Consider the following 22,038-nt stretch of genomic DNA (forward strand, 5'->3'; position numbering starts at 1 on the left):
ATAAGACACATGCTCCTGGGCTGGGTTGCTCACTCACATTAGGATCTCCTGGTCGAGGCCGCTGTAGGCTTCTCTCTCCTTTCAGTTTTGCCTGGCTTCATGGGTTGAAGGGCACACAGCATTTTCCACAAGATCTCATCTCACCCCGCTGCTCCACTCCTGAGTGCTGCACCCAACCTTCAACATCTTCATCCTCTTGAGTGCTATGGTTTGTTCCCCAGGCATGTTTGGACTTGCAATGGCAGAGGCCTCCTTTGAAGGGGGCTGTGACTGGCTGTAGTCGACAACACCAGCGATCCACCTGCCACAGCGTAAAAGGGGCCCCCTCAGCTGTGATCTGTCTGCCTGCAGGGGGGTCCCAGCGGCAGGGACTGGGCAGCAGGGACTATGCATTTGGGACTGGTGGTGCTGGCAGTGGTCTTCCTCAGCTCCATGGGTCATGGCGATAACCTCAAGGTCTCCAAAGGACGAAGACAGAGACGGAGTGAGTCATCACGCATGTGCTACTTGAGTTCTCTCTCTCTGCAGTAAAGAATGTATTTTGTTTATTTTTTTCCTTCCTATTATTTTGTATCCCAGTGTGGCCCATTAGAGCTTTTCTGACATGTTTTGAATCTTTTTTGAACTGTCATGCCAGTTTTGGTGTTGTATTAGGGTGATTATCATCTGGAACATACCTTTTTGAGGCCGGTGTAAATGTCATGTTCCAAAGCTTGGCCATATTGGAACCGTTTCTGCCTGAATACCTAAATATAAATACCTAAATGCAAAATACCTAAATATAAATACCTAAATGCTTTTCCTTGTTAATTTGTCGGTCTTCAGAGCAACTCTAACCGTAGATGTTTTATGACCAAATGTTGTTTTTATTGATTTGTTCCTTTTATGGACAGTTAGTTTTAAAACCCCCACATTGCAACAAAACTCACTCTGCAATATTGCATCTGTTCTCTTATGTGTGCGGACTTCTCATAGTAAAAACGCTGATGACATTTGTGTGGATCTCAGTAATAATACTTCAGTGCTCTACCTTGTATGTGTGTGTGTGTGTGTGTGTGTGTGTGTGTGTGTGAGTGAGTGAGTGAGAGAGAGAGAGAGAGAGTGAGAGAGAGAGAGAGAGAGAGAGAGAGAGAAAGGGAGAGAGAGAGAGAGAGAGAGAGAGAGAGAGAGAGAGAGAGAGAGAGAGAGAGAGAGAGAGAGAGTAGTAGTAAATCATTATCTTGACTCAAACAATTACTAGATCCTTTGGGGCTTTGAAATTATTTTGAAAAATCAAACAAAAAAATCAGGCCAATTTCTGATAATAAGTTGTCTGCAGGTGTTGTTTTGTTTTTTAGTTTAGTTTATTTATTTATTTTGTTTGTTTATTTGACATTATCCAGATGAGCATGGTGCATTATTTGAGGGGGGCTTCAGATGGAAGAATACAGCGTTGAGGTGTTTAGAGCGCCCTCTAGAGAAATATATAGCAAATTAACCTGCTTCATAGCAAATGAACAAATCTGCTACATTGGCTTATCTGTAGGTTAAACTTTTTTAATTGGCAGTAGTTATAAAAAGACAGTTGTATCAAAGAAAATACTATAAAAAAAATCACCATTTATTTGCTTGCCAGACACTTTAATATCATAGTGACTGAACAGAAAGAGCATATAATGCATTGTGACAATTACCGGAGGTTGACAAAGCTAATACCATTAGGAAGTCAACTGTAGAGAAATAAACAGTGAGTTACTCATTGAAATAAATCTGCAGATGCTCCACAATCTCATGACCTCACTGTAGCTGATATGACCATTCCACCTTCATAATAGTGGTCATTATTTTATAGCTGTTTTATCGACAGAATGGAAGCAAACAACTCTGACAACTGTTATTGCACACTTGATTGATCAGCTATTAGAATTTCCTGTGTTCTCGCTCTCCCTCTCTCTCCCTCTCTCTCTCTCTCTCTCCAAAAATATCTCAACCAAACCACAAAAACATCTATTATTCATTTTGCCCAAGTGTTTAGTTTCGTTATGTTATAAACTATCTTAAATTGTTATACTGCTCTGTACAACTGTTCTATGGCACAGTGCCTAATGCAGTTTCTGGTCTGAGAAAGGAGTGATCCAGCTTTTCTACCCACTCACAGAGGTGAGGGATGAAAACAGAGGCATGCTTTCATTAGCACCATGTTGTGAGCTCATCAGCTGAACTTGAAATACTGGTTACCTTTGTGTGACAGATGCATCTGAAATCTTCAAAAACTAAATTTCTGTGATTGCTCACACTCATGTTCCAAACTCATTTGCCTTTCTAAAGTAGAACAAAATGTAGAATCTTATTCAACCAGATCTTTTCCATATAATGACAGAAATTGTAAGTAATTATTCACTGATAATTGGATCAGTCAGTGAGCTGAACTTGAACCAGATCTGTCCAGTTTATGAACAAATTGTTCAGTCCAATTTGTGAACCGGATGAACAACATGAGTTAGTAAATAATTACAGAATTTAAATGTTAAGGTTAAAGATGTGTTGTTCCCTTCTCTCTATTGCATTAATACGCTTCTGATTATTGCTACATTCCAAAATAACTATATTTTATATATTTTTGTTTGGTCCCTCTGAGTTTTAGGTAATTGTGGGCAAAATGTCATGACATTTGTGCTACCAGTTCTTTTCTATATCCATAAAACTCCTCTGTAATCTCTTGCTTTAGAAAAAAACTCTAATGGCGACCTTCTTATGACCATGATATATACTGTTTAACAGTGAGAGGTAACTGTTGCTATCTGTTTTGTGCTTGTTTAGTGCGCATGCAAGGTTCATGAGTAGCGTGTACCATGCATCCTAACCTCTCTTCCTGTACATTTTTGAATTCCTGAAACAATATTTCACCCTAACCATTTATAATACAAGAATAATATTTGTTGTTCCTGCTGAGAGGCTTTTTCACTTATTTAAGATATGAGAGAGAGACAAAAGGAGTGCAGTGATGAAAAGTGTCCCATTGTCTAAAAATACTCATTTTTGAGGACCTGTTTGTAGACCTTTTAGGAACAAGTAGTCATTGTCAAGCTGACCCTGTCTGAAATACTCTGGAAGTACTTGCTGAATTAGTAGGGCTGTTTCAGTTAATCATGCAGTGAATGTTTTGTTGACCTCTGAGATGAAGCTGTTTTCTACTGGTGCTATGTACTTAACTTAATCAATAATATGATGAAACTTTTGAATCTTTGAATCTTTGGAATAGATTTTAAGCAAGCCTAAGCTGGTTTGATGGTCTTCCAGCCTGGTCAGGCAGATCTTGTTTTGGGCATTTTAGATTGACTGACCAGCTAATCCAACTAAACATAGACCAAGCTTTTTCAGCAGGTCAGACAGGCAGTATAATTCTCCTACATGCAAAAATTTAAAATGACCTCAAAGGGCACTCTAGCCATATGAGAGAAAAAAATGACAAATCTGTTAAATATTTAGGTGAATTTGATTATTCTTTTCATCTAGTACTCTCAGCTTTAACCCGTTTAACAATATTTAAATCCATTCTGCATATTTTCCCAAACATAAGTGCAGAAAATGCAAAAAAAGTCTGAATATACCATCTGGGTTTGGTTATATGGCAAGTAATTTTAATTTATGGATATATGATAATAGATTTTATTATATATGTGATAAGTGTTTGCCTTTCTCGTGTGCTTACATTCATCCATTAGGTTACATCACTTACTGTAGGTGTGGTTTATTTACAGCTGGACAGTTAAACACGTTTAGCATCCCTGTGAGACAAGGTCTTCAGATTGATTGCCTTCTGAGAATGTATCTTTAGAGCTGATGCTACATATATAGACCCATAAATTAAAGCAGATGGCTGCAGTTTTGACTCCATTCGGGCCTACCAGGAACAGGATGTGCACTCTGACACGCTTTCAGAGTAATCGTTTATTTCTACTTGGCCTCAAAGGCTGAAATGTTTGGACCATACAAGCAAGGCATGGAAAGTCACAAGGGACAAGTGAGTTTTCTTACATTCTATAGGTGCTTTTATTGAATCATGTGGGCATGATTTGGGGCACCTGGACAGAATGAGGACTGATTTATTTTCTGTCTGTAAAAAACAACCAAACAACCAAAAAGGATCCATCTCTTCAGTTTCCCTGCTCATTTTCCCCATTCTGGGTGTGATGTCCAGATTACTTGGTTTCTTTCAATAAAACAATTTCCATACAAGGATAATTGGCATGACTTGGAGTAAATTAGCTACAAACACAGATAAACCAAGATAAAACAGTACCATCTTTACAGCCCTGCAGGCTGAAGTACTGTTAAGAAAATGTCATACTGATGTGTCATAATGAGCTGCCTTTTCTCACAGTGCACTCTCAAATTAATTACATTATACCAGGGACATTATAAGGCGTAGGAGATGGGCCACAAGTTGAAAAATGCAACCTGGTCTCATAAATATATGTTACTATACCTGCATTTAAAAAAATATATATTTTTATGTAACTCGTTGTACATATCGCAGTAGTTTCTTGGCTAAATAAACCCTAGTGCTGCTACAACAATGGCTTTTATTCAGTTTCACACAAATCACAGGTAAAATGGTATAAACAAGCACTTTTCGCTTTGTTCCTCACACAATGCTATCTTATGACATCAAAATCAAATACATTTACAGGCTTGTTCAAGTGCAGCAACTCAACTAATAAAGCATTGCACTTGTAATTCAAAGTTCTGGGGTATGATTCCCGAACAGCATGCTTGTTGACATGTGAGGCAAAACTTTAATAGAAGCAAGACAAAATGACGTGGTTGCTTTAGCAATAGTGTTTTTTAGAGCTTTCAAAATGAACGTTTTATTATGCGATTAACGCATTTACCGTTAATACAGCATATACCAGTGCAAACATTGGTTGGAAGGGCAGAAGCTCTGTGACGTGTCCACCTGGGCTCACTAGACGTATGCACACATCAAAAACACGCACAGCAGTGATTCAGTGTTAGTAATAAAGTGATGGGGGAAAGGACACTATTTGTTGTGCAAAACAAGCACAGATGGAACTTGTGACAGATATCAAGTATTTTTCAGCCTAAGTAAGGTACATTTTAATTACAAAAGAAGCACGCCAAGTCTGAACTATTCCCAAAACGCAGAATGAGACGTTTTTGTCTGCAAGTTCTTTTCATGTGGAGTTCAAAGCAGCACTTGATACTGGCGCTGACGCCCTGAAATATATAACGAATGCGGCTTCACGGTTGCTGTAATAAAATCGATTGTCAGAGTCTGTCAGCTGATTAATATTATGGAGGATTAAAGTTTAAGAGATTTATTTCCCATTTCAATAAATATGCAACTTATGTGAGGAGGTTATTCTTTCAGTTAGTTAAACTCCCACTTGGGCTTTGGGAAATGTTTAATATTACTTGAACTGGTGTTATTTTATTACTATTTATTTCTATCTTTATACTGTGGAAGAATTTGTTTGGAAAATGTTAATAAAGCATTATATTGTTACATATTGTTTTGTTTTCTTGCCTAGGAAGGAAATCCATGCATTTTGAATGGAAAAATTTATATTTGGAGTCAAATTTCAGCACTTTCAAAATCTATGAAAATGTGACTAATCATGATTAAAAAAATTAATCGACTGACAGCACTATTTCTTTTTATCTTAAATTTGCATTTTATGAACCTATTGTTTGGTTTAGGTTCAAGGTTTAGGGTAGGGATGTCAGTTTTCTTTATTTAAAACTCAATAGAGCTTTAAACTTTAAAACCGCATCCTTTTTAATCTTGTGACGACATTGGTTAAGATTATGTTTAAGGTTTAGGGTAGTAAGGTAGGTTTTGTTGGTTTAAAACTCATTAGAGAATAAACCTTAACCCCATCTGTTTGGAAGAACAGTTAACTCACTTTTAGTGCCACACAGTGGACATTTCACCATGAAACTGATGCGATATGTGTAATGAATCATGTAATATCATTTTGCAAAAATGTTGCTGAAGTCACTTAATTTCTATAAGATGATACTGAGCCAAACACATTTTTGATCAACGTGTATTCATTTGTATTAACTGAACCAGCCTGAAAAATACTGTTCTTTAGTGTGATTTAAGCTAAAGATGCTAAATTGATGATATCCTTCTTGTCAGATTTTATTGTTGATTGGAATATATTATAAAACTTAATTTTGAAAGCTTTTGAGATGTCTTTCTGTCCCCGTTCAAGTAGATACCTAATAGCTAAGACAAGTGAACTTGTCTTAAAGTGACCTTGATTATATCTACTGAATTTATGTAGTTACATGTAACCCTGCTGAAAAGCATTAGTCTCTGTTTTGGATGCTGATTCCATCATGTGATGCTGGTGTGCTGATGTCGCCACTAGGCTACTTGGCTTGCTAGTTCAGCTTGATTACCTTGGACAACCAGCTTTACCTAAAATTCAATGCTGGTCGATTAGTCTCATCAGTTTTGCCAGTTATCCCTTGGCTTTGCTGGTGCACCAGCTAGACCAGCAGAAGACCAGCTTGGAAAGTCATGCTGGTCTGTGCTGGTCTTTTCAGCAGGGAAGGTACAGAGATGATCCCTTCTTGATATTTGGGGGTGTAGGGTCAGAATTTAGGTTGCTCAAACAATGTTTGCAGCTTCAAGTTCAGGTAGGGTTGCTGAGATCGTAACTCTGCTCTATCACCTCCTGGTAACCAGTCATTAAGGACTTTGGATAATAAAAAGTGTCTGCTAAATGGTAAGGAAGCATATATAGTATCAAACTCACTCTCTTTTCCCTTTCTCTGTTCCATCAGTTAGCACTGAAGTACCACCGTCGTGCTCAAATGGCTGTGAACACTGCTCGGAGTACAACGGCTGTCTTAAATGTCGGCCCCGGCTCTTCATCCTACTGGAGCGGAATGACATCCGTCAGATAGGCGTTTGCCTCGCTGCCTGTCCTGTTGGATATTATGGCATTCGAAATAGGGATATGAACAAATGCACACGTGAGTCTTTACTCTTCTGATTCAATTTCAAATCTGTAAATCAACAAGTACTGTAAAATGAAGATTATTTTACAGTTTGACTATATTGTTTCTGACCAACATTGAGTCTTAAAATGACCTTTATCTGTACAGTACAGTAATGTGCAAAGGTTTTAGAGACTTGTGAAACATTTTTGCATATTGAGGATGTCTTCAAAAATAATGGCATAAACAGTTTTAATTTATCAGTTAACGTCATGCTTAGTCCAGTAAACATAAAAAAGCTAAATCAATATTTGGTGTGACCTCTTTTAATTCAAAACAGCACCAATTCTCCTCGGTACACCAAGAAACTGTTTTTCTTAATTGTTGTTGGATAGGATGTTCCAAGTGTCTTGGAGAATTCACCACAGTTCTTTTATCTATTTAAGAAGACTCAATGTTCAGTGTGGGGCTCTGTGTGGGCCATGCCATCTGTTGCCAGGCTCCCATTTCTTCTACTATATTCTATTTGCAAAATGAATGTTTGGGAGTCTAACATTTTTAATTCATATTGACACACTAAAGCTGAAGATATAAATAACAATCTAAAACAAATGTTTTTGTGAAACATCTTATGTGCCTAAGAATTTTGCACAGTATTGTACCTGTATTAGCTCATTTTAAAAGGGTCATATCATGAGGAATCAAATTTCCAGCTTGAAGTACTTCAAGTATTTAAAAACAAATGGTAACTTGCAGACCATAACATTTCCTGCCAGGTCCAAAAATAGAACTTATTGAAACAGCTGCAAAAAAATATAATTAATAAATAATAATATTTTTGTAAAATATTTTTTTACATCAGTTACACAGGTTTTAACATTAGTTACCTGGTTTGTAATTTCAGTTTTACAGGTTTTTACATCAGTTACCCATTTATTTTTAAATCTATTTCACAGGTTTTAATGTCAGTTACCCAGTTTATATCTGTTTCATAGGTTTTAACATCAGTTACTCATTTTTTAAACATCAGTTATTCCACTTTGGCATTAAACCAGCATGTCTAAACTAGGGATGCCAAATGCTGAGCCAGTGATCTGTTTTCTCTTACTTTGTGGGTGAAAAACATGGTTGGGGAAAACATCCAAAGCAAAACATTGGTAATACACTGTTTGTCTGTTTCTGTTAGGAAGTCCATGTTATTACATTAGGCCGTAAATACAGAGTTCATTCTAGTTCAGATCTGACCACATTTTTCTTTCTTTCTACACAAAACCCCACGCAAAAAGTCTAATGAGGATTTACCTCTAATCATACTTTTTCAGACTTTTTGTTTTAATAGTGCACTCTCTAGGTTTTCAGCTGGAGACCCTGTGGTCTTTTCTCAACATGTGCGTGAGCATTTTTACTGTGATAAAGTGAAAGCATGGGGAGAACTGTAGATAAACAAGGAAATACCACTCGTAAATTGATTAGTAGTAGCTCTTTACTCCTGTTGTGGGTGGAAATTATTAGCTTTGTTTGAGCATTTTCTAACTTCAACCCACCAAAGCTTTTCCAGTTGTAATTTGAACATACTGCATGCTCCCTTTTCTAGCATGTTTTGAAAGCCAATTAGTGGGAACCACAGCTTGGAGTCATTATATTTTGTTATAGGAAGAAAATACTTTAGTTACCATGATACACTCACACCCCTTTATACCTCTCAGATGTTTTTGGTTAAACGTTCATTCTAGATAACCTTACATTTGAATGTTAGCATCAAGGGAAGAGAGAGTGGAGTGGTGTTTTTATTTCACAACTCTCTAGTGCCTTTAATTCATAATTTTTTGACTGTATTCTTTGAAATACCATATGCAGCTGTCTGATTGTTAGCCTTTAAGTATCTTTATGACCCACACATTGAGCCTGAAATAAGTTGTATCCACAGGTGTTGACTCCTTCACATATCAATGTCAAAACTCTTGTCACAGCACTTCTTACTGTTAACAACTTATCTCACAGAACCCCAAACCTTGATGTGCTCATTTCATGTGTTTTGCTTTTGTATGTGTGTGTGTGTGTGTGTGGGTTTGATAAAATATATGGCGTGTTTTGCTGGACTTTATAAAAGACGTCTGTGTGAACCCATCGTTCTCTCTGTTCTTCTCAGTCCTAAGTGACTTCCCCCCATTTGTATCCAAATCCCATTGATGTCTTGTTAACAACATTTGTCTTGCATTAAGGCTACATTTGTAAATGCTCGAGTGCAAAAGTATTTGCTCAAAACATTACTAATGTCAAATGCAGTTGTCAGGCATTTAAAGTAGTATTTGAGAGCAGGTTATAACAAAAAAGTTTCAAACAGAAAACATGGCTCAAGAAAATTGTTAGTTACATTATTAGTGTTTTTGGCCTGGCTGATAAGCTGCTGCTCTGAGAGTGTCCCGGGTCTTCAATGAAATTTAAGAGTTTTATTTTTGCTTATGTCACAGCAATATTATCTCATTTGTAAAAATGATGTGTGATATTTCTTAATTTAAAGTTCAATCTGCGCAGCGGCCAATTCAATTAAATTCAATTCAGGTTTAATACATTTAGTCATGATATTTATTCTCTCAGGTTTACTAGATCAATGGATATGTAAGAGTTAGATTTTTTTTTTTTTTAAGCAGAATACCATAATGAGGATAATTGTTAAAAGACTGTGGGTTGGGAAGTGGATTTTGCCTCATTAGAAGGTGTTTTGTTTTAAGTCTGCCAAAATCCATAATTGCCTCCAATTTTTGGTAGTTTAACCAAAATAAGCATAGTTTGTAATAAGGTGTGTGAAGCTATGAGAATCTTGATGTTTTAGTGTCATGAATGGAGGATATTTTGGATAAGAAACTGAATTAGTAATTGAAAAAGGTGGATGCACACTTTTGATAATCGTGGTGTTGTTCGTTAGATATTTTAATGCTTGCGTGCATGCATAGTCTGCTTCTGTACATTTTCACCTACCCACCCCAGACAATAAATCATCAGACGGGGGTATTTAGTCCACTCATTAAAAGCTGAAGTGTGTATTTTCTGCACCACGAGCATCAGCAAAGGAAATGTAAAAAATAATCACTGTTATCGAACAGATTTTACAAAATTCCCCCTGTATTGGTTGTATAAACAGATAGTCCTGGTCAAACTCACACCAATTATTGAGCCAATGTTGCTCTGTCAGGCTGAGGGGCCGCTCAAACAAACAGAGAATTTTTTTAATTGCGCCATAGTGTTACACTTTTAGGTGAAGTTTACTTGCTTAAAGTTGACTCTGCATATTACGTAAGCTGGGATAAAGGAAACATTTTTAACATGAAAATATTACACACAGCAACTTTTATATAAAAATCTGCATTGTAGTCTAAATTACAGTTTTGATAAAGTGAGTGCCATATAACACTTTTTGTTTGTTTTTCTGCATTTCAGAATGTAAAATAGAAAACTGTGAGGCATGTTTTAGCCGAAATTTTTGCACAAAATGTAAGGAGGGCTTGTACTCACACAGAGGGCGGTGTTACTCCAGCTGTCCCGAAGGATTCAGCACCGTCAACGGCACTATGGAGTGTGTAGGTGAGTGACCTCCACATGGCAGGTTTAGAATTGTTAAACCAAAAATGAAAATGATGTCATCATTAACTCACCCTCATCTCGTTCTATACATGTATGAATTTTCTTTTCTTGGAACACAATAGGAGAAATTTGGAGGAATGTATTGGTTATTTTTTTGCTGGACAATTACAATTAAACGGAAGCTTTCAAGTGTCAAAAAGGATCTAAAACAACACAAAAGTAGTATATATGACCTGTGAGCTATATTACAGGTTTTCTGAAGTCAAGCGATAAATAGAAATAGATTGCCATTTAAGTTGTTATTCACTGATACTAAGTTCACTGATATTCTCAACATGAGGTTGAGTAAATGATACAGAACTTTCAAAATTGTGTGGTTAATCTTTTGCTTTGACTAAAAGTGAACTCATACACAATACATTCTACACCACCATTTTTTATTAATTATGTCCCTTATGTAAATTTGTCACATAGACTATAGATGATTGGAAAGTACAGTATCTTACAAATTAACCATCCAAAACAGTCAGAAACCTTGGGGTAACCATCGACAACCAACTCAGTTTCACGGACCACAAAAATAGCCTGATCCTGTAGATTTGCACTCTAACATTAGGAAGATAAGACCCTTCTTCTCTGAACATGCCACGCAACTTCTTGTCCAGTCTGTTGTCATCTAGGCGGGATTACTGCAATGCTCTTTTAGCCAGCCTTCCTGAATTAGACCTCTGCAAATGAACCCTAATGCAGCAGCATGTCTGGTCTTCAATGAACCCAAGAGAGCACATGTTACATCCCTCCTTGCTCTCTTCACTGGCTGCTGGTTGCTGCACATATCAAATTTAAGGATCTGATGTTGGCATACAGAACAGTTACTGGTTCTGTGCCAGTTTACCTAAAATCATTCCTGAAGAGCTACATTCCCAACAGAAGGCTGGGGTTTGCAAATGTGCGTCACCTTGTGGTACCAACACAAAGAGGCAACAAATCACTTTACTGGACATTCAGCTTCACTGTACCTCGATGGTGGAATGACATTCCTAACTCCATCCTTGAAGCAGACTCCCTCTCTGTCTTCAAAAACGGCTAAAGGCCATCATGAGCACTTGACCCACTCATAACATACACTGACTGAGTACTTTATTATGAACACCTGTACACCTACTTTTTCAAGCAATTATCTAATCAGCCAATCCTGTGGCAGCAATGGCAGTCATGCAATGCATAAAATCACGCAAATATGGGTCAGGAGCTTCAGTTAATGTTCACATCAACCATCAGAATGGGGTTAAAGTTTGATCTCAGTGATTTGACCGTGTAGAGGTGCCAGATGGGCTGGTTTGAATTTTTCTGTATCTGCTGATCTCTTGGGATTTTCATGCACAACAGTCTTTAGAGCAGGGGTTGGCAACCTATGTCCAGTGCTGGCACGCGGAGGGGTAATCACTGGCATACAAGCAACGGCGAGAGGTGTAGACTATTTTATTTATATAAATTCTGCTCCAGCATTCAATCTACATCTTGATTTAATCCATCCTCATGGTCACGCAGTGTGTTTTCATGAGCTGAATGGGAGACTAAAGAAAAAGTTAAAATGTGACAAGACTGCAGGATACCAAACAGATTTGTGCAGCGTGTGCAAGCCATTTGCGCATCACGACCCGCAGTGCTTCACTTTCGGTTAATCTCACGTGTAAACGTGCCCACTTTGCTTCGGTCAGGCTGCACGGATGAAAGCCTACATTCCTTGTTTCATTTGTTTCTTTTTGCTTTCAGAACAATATGTGATGTAATAAGGAAAACACCACTATTAATCCTTCAGATTTCTAACCCAGCATACATGCAATCATGCCGTGGTTGAAATCACGAGATCACATTTTCCCCATTCTGATTGTTGATGTGAACATTAACTGAAGTTCATGGCCCGTGTCTGCATGATATAATGCACTGCTGCCACATGATTGGCTGATTAGATAATCTCATGGATGATTGTTTGTGTCAGACAGGCTTGTTTGAGTATTTCTGTAACTGCTAATCTCCTGGGATTTTCACACACTTCAGTCTCTTGAATTTACTTAGAATGGGGCCAAAAACTAAAAACATCCAGTGAGTGGCAGTTCTGTGGATGGAAATGCCTGGTTGATCAACAGAGAATGGCCAGGCTGGTTCGAATTGACACAGTCAAATTTTTTTTGGGCAGAGACAAGTTTTCATTGACCTTCCTGCCTCCAGAAAAAAAAAACAGAGAAATAATTAAAAAAACAAACTAAAAGCTGAAATTCTCCCTGAGAACAGCTCAATCCATTTGAAAGTCTGGAGCTTGACAGCTTGTCATTACGTTGAATAAAAATGGAGCCTTCCACATACAATCATAACACTGGTTCTCCTTTTTAACAAAAAGTAATGGGCAAATATAAGTGATGTTAATGTAAGCAGTCTGAGCTTCTCTTGTGAATTCTTTGGGGTTTCCTAATATATTTTTTCTACATATGTTTGGAATAACTTGTATCTCAGACCCCTGTGTAGAGGAACAAAATGTTCAAACCCCAAACAAATCTGCTCATTTCCCATTGTTTGAAAATATATTAAATTGTGTAATTGTTGTATTCTATCTTCATTCTGAAAATTGGCAATTTTGATTTTCTCTGTTACAGTTCAATGTGATCTAAGTGAATGGAGTTCATGGGGTCCTTGTATGAAAAAGAACAAAACATGTGGCTTTAAAAAAGGTAACCAGACTCGTACCAGGGAGCCCATACAGCTTCCAAGTCCTGCCACTTCCAGCGGGACCATTCCTCCCTCGGGCTGTGTCCTGGAGAAACAGATACAAAGATGTACCGTACAAAACAAGATCCCTTGCAAAGGTAAAGAAAAACAGAAAACCAAGGATAGGAAATTCTTGCGCCGTACGGAATGCGTGAAATCAGTTAACAGACTACAATTCATGTGTTTGCCAATTACAGATTTGTTAACTTATTGATCATTTATCTTTTTTGGCCACTCCGAAACACTCCATGTCTTCTGATACTAATTTGATTTAGTTTATTTTCATTTCTGACACATCACTGTGTAAATAAATCCTTGAGTGTACCGAGTAAACAAAACAGAAGCCCAGCTGGTTTGTAATCTTTCCGTTGCTGGCCACGGATCTAAGGGCAGCCTTTTGTTTGTTGCTTTAACTTACTGGAAAGTGAGGTTAACAACAATATGCTGTTCTGGCTCTGAGAGGGAACGGAACATTAGTGGACCTGTAGTAGACCTATAAGCCGTTTATAAACATTTTTAGCCAGAAAGAGTAAGTCTGAACATGTTGTTTCTTTCTACATATCCAGTCGGCCACTTCTCCATCATTTCCCTGGATGGTTCATGTGGATTTTAGCCTAATATTTACTGAACAGCGTTTCATATCATGACTCTCCAAAAAAGCCAAATAAGATTTTTTTGTAATTGTTTTTTTAACAATTGGCTAATTCATTATGACATTTGCTTATTAGTAAGCACATCAGTCTGCCTGGCTGCTCATCTCTGCATGAATTGCAACAGAAATAAAGACCCAAATCTTGTTTGATTAGCTTGTTTTTATGAATGCTGAAATTTACTTACCAGCTTATAACAGGCCTTGAAACATTTCAGTGAGCTAAGCCCAGTAAGATTTACATTTTAGAGATCAAACCAGCCTAATAAGATCATACTGTGAATTTGGCATCGGTCAGTAGTTACTAAAATTTAAACCACTGCTCACAAGCTCCAGTTTCCAGGTGTAATGACCACAGAGTGGCACCAAAATAGTGTCCCGAGAGCATTCCAAACATGGCAGACAGTAGACTGACTTGCTAGAAAGACTTTGTTAAAATTCAGTTTTATAAAGAAGGTGGTGAGGAAGACTTTTACCCCACACTTAGGGTAAAAGGCCCACGTACTTGGTGTAAAAAGGCCCTTAGAGCACCTAGTGCAAACATTGGTCAACTAATGCCAGTAATTTTGAGACAACAAATATGATAATGATAATTATTTTTTTTAAATAACTACTACAGAAAAGGGTGCACAATTTCCTGTTAATTTCAAACATATTTGGTGTTTTATGAATCAGTCAATGTGAACCCACTATAACATTTTTCATAACAAATCAAATCTATGGATTTTAAAACAAACATAAGAATATATGTTCCGATTTTTTTTGGAAAGTTGTGAAACAGCATGTTACTGGGAATGATGCTTCTATGTGTGAATAGCCTCAGCGGGATCAAGTGTTTGCCATTTTTCTTTGGGGAGAAGTCGGCTTCATGCTGGACTAGGTTTGACAGTGCCATTTGAGAAATTAGAGGCAAATTTACTCTGCATGACGCCCGTATTGTGGAAAGAATTTCCACCTGGGGTCCATAAGAATAATTAACAGTGAAATATTATAAACTACCCCATAAAAATGCTATATCCCATGACAAATTTCTAAACTTAGAGTCCACTTGTCGGAAAGTGAGCAGAGAGATGTTGAACTAATAGGGCTGGACATGTAAAGTAATTTGTTTGTAGTTCAATCTCATAATATCATGCTCGCCTTAACTATGTTAAAATATTATCAGTTAGCAAAGAGTTATCTTGGCTAGAGTGAAAACGTGGAATTTTTTCTACTACACAAGTTTCTTATCCTTGCGGCGCAAAGCAAACCAGCAATGCCCTCTTCTCTGGAGTAAAACAATTAATGTAACTCAGGTGTTAAAGACCAGGCAGGTTATGGGTTGCATGACCCGAATGTCCTCTTTTTCCCAGTACATAAACGTGCTAAATTAGCAAGGCTGCGAATACATCTGCAGAAATTGGCTGACAGGGCTGCTGTAAAAATCACAGGGGGCAGTGCTTGTATAAAACCGTTGATTTACTGGTCTGCGGATCTCACGCTTTGTGTTCATTTTGCCAAGCCCCCCCTCCATTCTCTTCCCCTTCCTGTAGCTTAATAAATGTCTTTGCACGAAAAACTAAAGCGCTAAACGCGTGATTGCCTTTGTCAGGCAATGTGTTTAGGTTGGATTGAGCAGCACTGTAATCACTGCTGTCATAAATGAATGGATCCTCCCCAAGCACTCTTACCACTTTATCAAAGCTAACATGTGGATCCAAAGTTTAAAGCTCCACTTCCTTTGAGTTCCTTTGAGTGTCGAGACCATGTTTTTTTTGGTGCCTCAACTCAAATCATGATTAAAAGACACCAGAATAAAGGCATTTTGTGAGCTCCTCTAAATTCCTAATGCGAATTGGATTGTTCTCCTCAGAGTAAAGAATACTAGCAAACAATTCTGCATCTTGGTTTTGAAAGCGTTGCTTTTTGTCTGTGAACTCTCCAGGAATCTTTTTATTATAAGCCTATGATACGTTTTATTTTTAAATTTTTATGCAACTCTCTGGAATGATCAGTTCTGATTAGTCAATCACGGCATTCTACTGTCAGATATTTTTGTATAATGACTGCTTAACTGTATATTTGACCATTTTCCCTGACAACAATCTCTGACATTATGCTAGTTTCACTTCTCTCATACTCTTCAGTCTTTCTTCTCACATAATCAAATATTTAACAACTAATAATTAAAAAAGCTCCAATCAGTACTTTTAATATTTCATTTAAGTTCGAAAATGGAAAATAAACCTCTTCAGTGTGATACACGACCCCTCCGTTTGTGTCGGGGTCACAGTCACCTAGTGGGGTATTATTTTGCAATAATGACAGGGTAACAATGCATCATCCTATACATATTTAGTTGTGGATGCTCCAAGAAGATCATATTTAAATTATATATATATATATATGTAAAGTTTTTGCGGTTTGAGATGAGCAGAAAAGCAGTTTCAGGAGCCTCAGAGCGGTTGTGTGTGTAATGTTATCAAATGCAGAGCAAATGCTCTCCAGCCCCATATGAGTGTTGACTTTGGTTTCCAGGGAACACTGAGACTTACAACACCAACTTCATAACAAAAATCAGTCAGTTCGGAGGCCCAGATTCCCCCTTATTTCAAGCAAGGCTAATGGGAAATGAACTCGTCTGTGTTCTTAACCATTGTATTTATTTATTTGGACTATACTGTTGTTCAATATAAAAGCTTTTTGTATTTTTTTGTATGAGATATAGTATTAAACTTTAGTATTCTCTAGCATCAAACTTAGCTTTGCAATCACTAACCATACCTCACATACAGTATAAAGTAACATTTGGACTCTCTCTCAACAGTCTTTAAAGGGTAACTAAACCCTAAACCAACTTTTTTTAGTTAATGATCTGTAAGCATGGGGCTTTATTAGTACTGGTCATTGATTCAAGTAATTTTTTTGACATTTGTGTATAAAGTGTTTTAATTCTACAATATATGGTGTAAAAACGTCTGAGTGCTGCCCTCTTCAGGTTGAACGGTGGCTACTGCAGTTGAATTTTCCTATTGGCTGTTGCGGTACTTCCTGACGTAAGCGGTGACAGCTGACGTAAGCAGGTGCAATCTCACCACGCCAGATTCATGTACATGTCGTCTTGCGACCGTGTGAGGAATAATAATAACATAGAGTCTGACAGCAGCTGTCAATTAATCTGTCACTACGATGCCCCCCCCCCCGCTCAGCCCCGCACTCGGTTCATTCACTCTATCCCCGTCGGGGTCTGCCCACTTTTCCAGCATTTTCAAATATTTCTAGTGGGTGTAGTCAGACTCTGAGCAGGGGTTTAGTTACCCTTTAAGCTTTCAAACCTTAACAGGCTACTAATGAATGCAATCTACGCACTTTCAACATTAATTCAAAATTGATCCTATTTACTTTCTTAATGCATTTTCTTGGTCTTATTGTGAATCTTTTGTGCAAGTATTCCAAGGTTCTGAGGTTCTCCTCAGACAAAAAAATAAACTAAATCAAAATAAAAAAGCTTTTTATTTGATCGTGAGTTTTCTAATGGAAACCTTTTTTTTATTCAGGAGAAACTAGGAAGAACTCCCGAACCCGTGAAAAAAATGGCAAGGACCATGGCCGGGACTCCAAGGAGAGTGACAAAGGGGGCAACAAGAGAAGAAAGACCCAAAACCCGAAAAAGAAACCACCACCTTCCCCACTTTAACGACAAGCATGGTGACCTAACCTTAACATGATGTCAGGTGGGACAAAGAATGGAGAACGCCTAGTCAACCCATATTGGCTGTAGAAAAACAGTATTTGATTGTGATAATATCGAGATGTAATGCTGCTACACATTAAAAAGTGCCTGATGAGAACTGGAGGATTGCTGTAATAAATATTGAACTGTGTAAACTGAGTAAAGCTTGAGAGAACCAAAGGAGCTGGGTTGGTTAGTCTCATGCTATTGGAAGCACCAGAGAGACTGCGTGTGCAGGGTTGTCTTTTTTGTAAACCTTCCCACAGGAAACAGCATTGTTTGTGGTTGCCGAAATTTTCCATATGTTCCTTTTTTAGACCTATCAAAAGGCCTTGGACTCTTCCCAAGCTATAGATGACACGGCAAATGAGGCCCACTGTCCTAACTTTACTTAAGGAAAAATTTACAATACATTAGAATCCCATGCGGTTCACCTAATCCAGCTGTAATCACAGTCTTTCAAAGTTGGCTCTCTTTATGTTCGTGACAGGTAGCAAACAGTCTGGAGTCTGTCTGCAAGCATTTTATAAAACAGACCTGGAGTGAAAAGTATTATAGTGCTCTGTTTTTTTTTTTTTTTCTTTTTCTGTTGTTTATAACAAAAGAAAGGCACTGGAACAGAAATTGTGGTTTACAGAGAGAATGTGGAGAAAGATGAACTATTATCATGATTTTTCTTTTCTATTCAGAAAACTATCCAAAAATGCCCTGAAAGTGATAGTATAGAGACAAACATGGCTGGTAGACCAGTTTTAATTGTTTTAGCGGTCTATATACAGTAAAATAAATGTCCGTTTTGATTAGGGGAAAATAAATACAGCATTTTCTGCACAGAACAAGGCAGCAGAAAAATGAGGAATGTACAATATTGAAGTATGTGTATGAGAGATTGTGTGGGTGTCAGATTGTATGTTTATGAATCTGAGTCCTTGCGTGTACCTTTACCTGTATGTTTTAAGGGGCAGATAAAGAGAGGCAAAATATTGTCAAATTGCAAATGCTTTGGGTTATTACTACATATATGTAGCCATAAATGTGAGACTGTCAACAGAAGTCTACTATACACTTCTTTGTGACCTAGCCACTGAGAAACTGCACCAGCATAATGCATAAAAACTGCAACCACCACAAGCCTCCGTATATATTATTTATCCATATACAGTAGTTATCAGTTATCATGTTTGCAACAAGGTCAATATAGCACATAAGTCATAATGCGTAATGCAACATACAGTACAGTATTATCAGAGGAAAGGCATCATACACTTATTTAAATGTAGCAACCAGTGACACTTTTTGTAGCTTTTTAGTCTGTTTGCTTTCTACAGCATTTTGAGCTCATCAGTGGGTATCAAACATTTACACCCCACATGAGAAAAAAAGACACTGAAAATGTCAGCCTCCATTTATCCTGATGCAACATATACAGTATATTGTTATTATATATACATATTTCTATAAAAGTCTTGCATACAGTTAAATGGAAAGGTACAATTGAATAAACATTTGAAAGCAGTTTATATTTACAAAGAACTTGAGGCATCTTTTTTGTTATGTGTATTTATGTGTATGTTCGTATTTGTGCAAAAATGTCACATTTAAAATGGGGCGAATCTATCTGTATGTGTATGTTGTTTTTATTTTATTTTATTTCTTTTTTTTGTTGACAAGACTGAGGTGTGTAATTTCTGTGTCACTAACACCGCCAAATACAATTGCAAAAATAAACATTGTTTTCAAACAGCTTCCGAATATGCCCATTGTCTGCTGTCGATCAAACCAACAGATATTCCCACTCCCAACTAACCAGAGGTGGCCAGAGTAGCCAAAAACTGTACTCAAGTAAAAGTACAATTACTTAAAAAAATAATTACTCACTGAGAAGTAAAAGTACTAACATAAATAATTACCTGAATAAGAGTAAGAAAGTATCCAATTAAAAGAGCACTCAAGTAGTGAGTAACTCGTTACTTTCACAAATTACATAATAGACGTTATCTTCCTATATGCATAATACACATTTAACATGTTTTACAGAATTATTATTTTTATTATTAATGGAAATTCTGTCATCATTCACCATCATGTTGTTCCAAACCCATATGACTTTCTTTCTTCCACTCAACACTAAGTAGATATTAGACTATGTTTGCCTGAGTTAGTATTTACTTTAAGTGAACGTGTTATTTCTCTCCGTATTTTGAAATGGAATGGTGACTGTGACTAACATCTTTTGTGTTACACAGAATACAGAAGGTTACACAGGTTTGGAACAATATGAGGGTAGGGAAATTATGACATAATATTAAATGATGGCTGAGCTATCACTTTAAAGAGATAGTTCTCCCAAAAATGAAAATTCTCTCATCACTTACTCACCCTCATGCCATCCCAGATGTGTATGACTTCCTTTCTTCTGCAGAATACAAATTATGATTTTGCAAGTGCAAACAAAGCAAGTGAATGGGTGCCAAACTTTTGATGCTCCAAAAAGCACACAAAGGCAGCATAAAAGTAATCCATAAAATTCCAGTAGTTAAATCCATATCTTCAGAAGTGATATGATAGGTATGGGTGAGAAAAAAAATCAGTATTTGTAATTTTATGCTAGACATTCTTCACCCTGCCCAGCAGGGGATGATATGCAGAAAATAATGTGAATCACCAAAAACACAAGAATTATATTAAAGTGATCTGTTTCTCATCCACACATTCTCATATCACATTGCTTCTGAAGATACTGATTTAACCACTTCTTATGGATTACTTTCTTTAGTTTTAAAATGTTGGCACCCATTCACTTTCATTTTATTGACCTACAGAGCTAAAATATTCTTTTAAAAATCTTACTTTGTATTCAGCAGATAAAAGAAAGTCATACACATCTGGGATGGCATGAGGGTGAGTAAATTAGAGAATTTTCATGTCATTTTTAGGACTCTTGTCAAATCTGGATGAATTTGTAAATAAGAAGAGAGATTTGGATACTGTTCTATTACAGTGAAAACGTGAAAATGTCCCACAGGGACTTTATATATAATGCTGAAATATAAACCAAAGCAAGATCATGTTTTATTAATGTCTACTTAAGCTATTTCATCACTTTTAAAGTCCTGCGTGGATTCTTATTTCAGTGTAGTTATTGTTTTCAGTGTCAAAAGAATTTAGATCCTTATTTCTGTACAGTAGTACCACCACTTTCTATATGCAGAGTATGCAGCCTAGTGCGTAGGGCAAAAACCCTGGTCGTGGAACACTCGCTGTGTCTGAAACCACCCCCAATCCACTATATAGTGCACTATTTCAGGGGTCCTCGATTTTGTAGGAGTGTCTGAATTCTGAGTGAGCCACTCCTTCCCTACTTTTGTTCACTTATTCTTACCCACAAGGCACTCTAATTTCAAGTGTACATTTGATATACACTCAACAATGGTTAATTGCCCGTAATCCATCACGGGGTAGATGTACAAGCTTCTTTCAATCCTGCAATGTTTTATTTTATGATTAATGTATTAAATTACTTTTGGACCAATCATTACTTGATTAAAATAACAACATCCAGATTTTTAAAATGTACTCTTTATTTATATTTATAGAGATTTTGCCATTAAGATGAAGAATTCTTTAATTATTAAATAATTCACTGAGGTGATATTATTTAAACTCAGGCAACTGCACACATTGGAAATTATAATCCTGTGTATGATTTAAATATTCGGTTATCACAAGTAGGTTATGATGACTTTGGTCCGATGAGGGAGCTTTGCGCCCAGAAAAGCTACACAGCTTGTATTGTAGTTTAAAGACACTAAATTATAAGAAATAAATACGATAATGTACATTTGATTAAATGTGTTTACTATTTATATTAACACATATATTACAGATTACAAACAGAATGAAGATTGAATGTAATAGTATATAATTTAACACCCCTCGCTGTGCACGCACAGAAATGCTGTCTGTTCGCGCTCCATTTGTCAATCACGCGAACGGCAGAGCAAAATGCATATACACATAATGTGGATTCTTACATGGATTTATACAGTTAATATGCCCGAAATAGCTACTCATGACATGCGGAACAAAGTGCATTGATATATTGCTGCACTCATTTAAAATGTAACATTTAAAAACTGATGTCATAAGAGCCCAGTTACAGAATCACCCTGAAAATGACCATCACATTACACAGTAAAGCCTGCATTAGCATTTGAGCTACCTCAGAGTGCTGCCATAAATTGGAGCATTAATTTGAATCTTGTAATATCAGCTTGTCTTGGTGTTAAATGTAGGCATTGCATGACTAAACTATTATTTTTTCACTGTGCGGAGCGGAGAAAGCTTTTCACTTTGATGAGTTTTAATGCTG

General features: G+C 37.0%; 1 protein-coding gene across 1 annotated transcript; it reads left to right on the forward strand.

Moving 5' to 3' along the window:
- The first annotated feature begins 51 nt into the window (after positions 1-51).
- Positions 52-19,405, forward strand: LOC127655575 (R-spondin-1-like). The gene is made up of 5 exons (XM_052143470.1): positions 52-484; positions 6,802-6,993; positions 10,396-10,539; positions 13,194-13,403; positions 17,491-19,405. Exons 1-5 carry the CDS (start codon positions 388-390, stop codon positions 17,628-17,630), a joined length of 783 nt encoding a protein of 260 aa, XP_051999430.1. The 5' UTR covers positions 52-387; the 3' UTR covers positions 17,631-19,405.
- The last annotated feature ends 2,633 nt before the right edge of the window (positions 19,406-22,038 follow it).

The sequence above is a fragment of the Xyrauchen texanus genome, chromosome 15, assembly GCF_025860055.1.
Source record: "Xyrauchen texanus isolate HMW12.3.18 chromosome 15, RBS_HiC_50CHRs, whole genome shotgun sequence".
Taxonomy (NCBI): domain Eukaryota; kingdom Metazoa; phylum Chordata; class Actinopteri; order Cypriniformes; family Catostomidae; genus Xyrauchen; species Xyrauchen texanus.

Excerpts from the sequence above, each read along its gene's own strand:
- LOC127655575 (XM_052143470.1), top strand. The coding sequence starts at position 388 with ATGCATTTGGGACTGGTGGTGCTGGCAGTGGTCTTCCTCAGCTCCATG. Across the intron at positions 6,994-10,395 it reads GGATATGAACAAATGCACAC|AATGTAAAATAGAAAACTGT; the intron begins GTGAGTCTTTAC and ends TCTGCATTTCAG. Across the intron at positions 13,404-17,490 it reads AAACAAGATCCCTTGCAAAG|GAGAAACTAGGAAGAACTCC; the intron begins GTAAAGAAAAAC and ends TTTTTTATTCAG.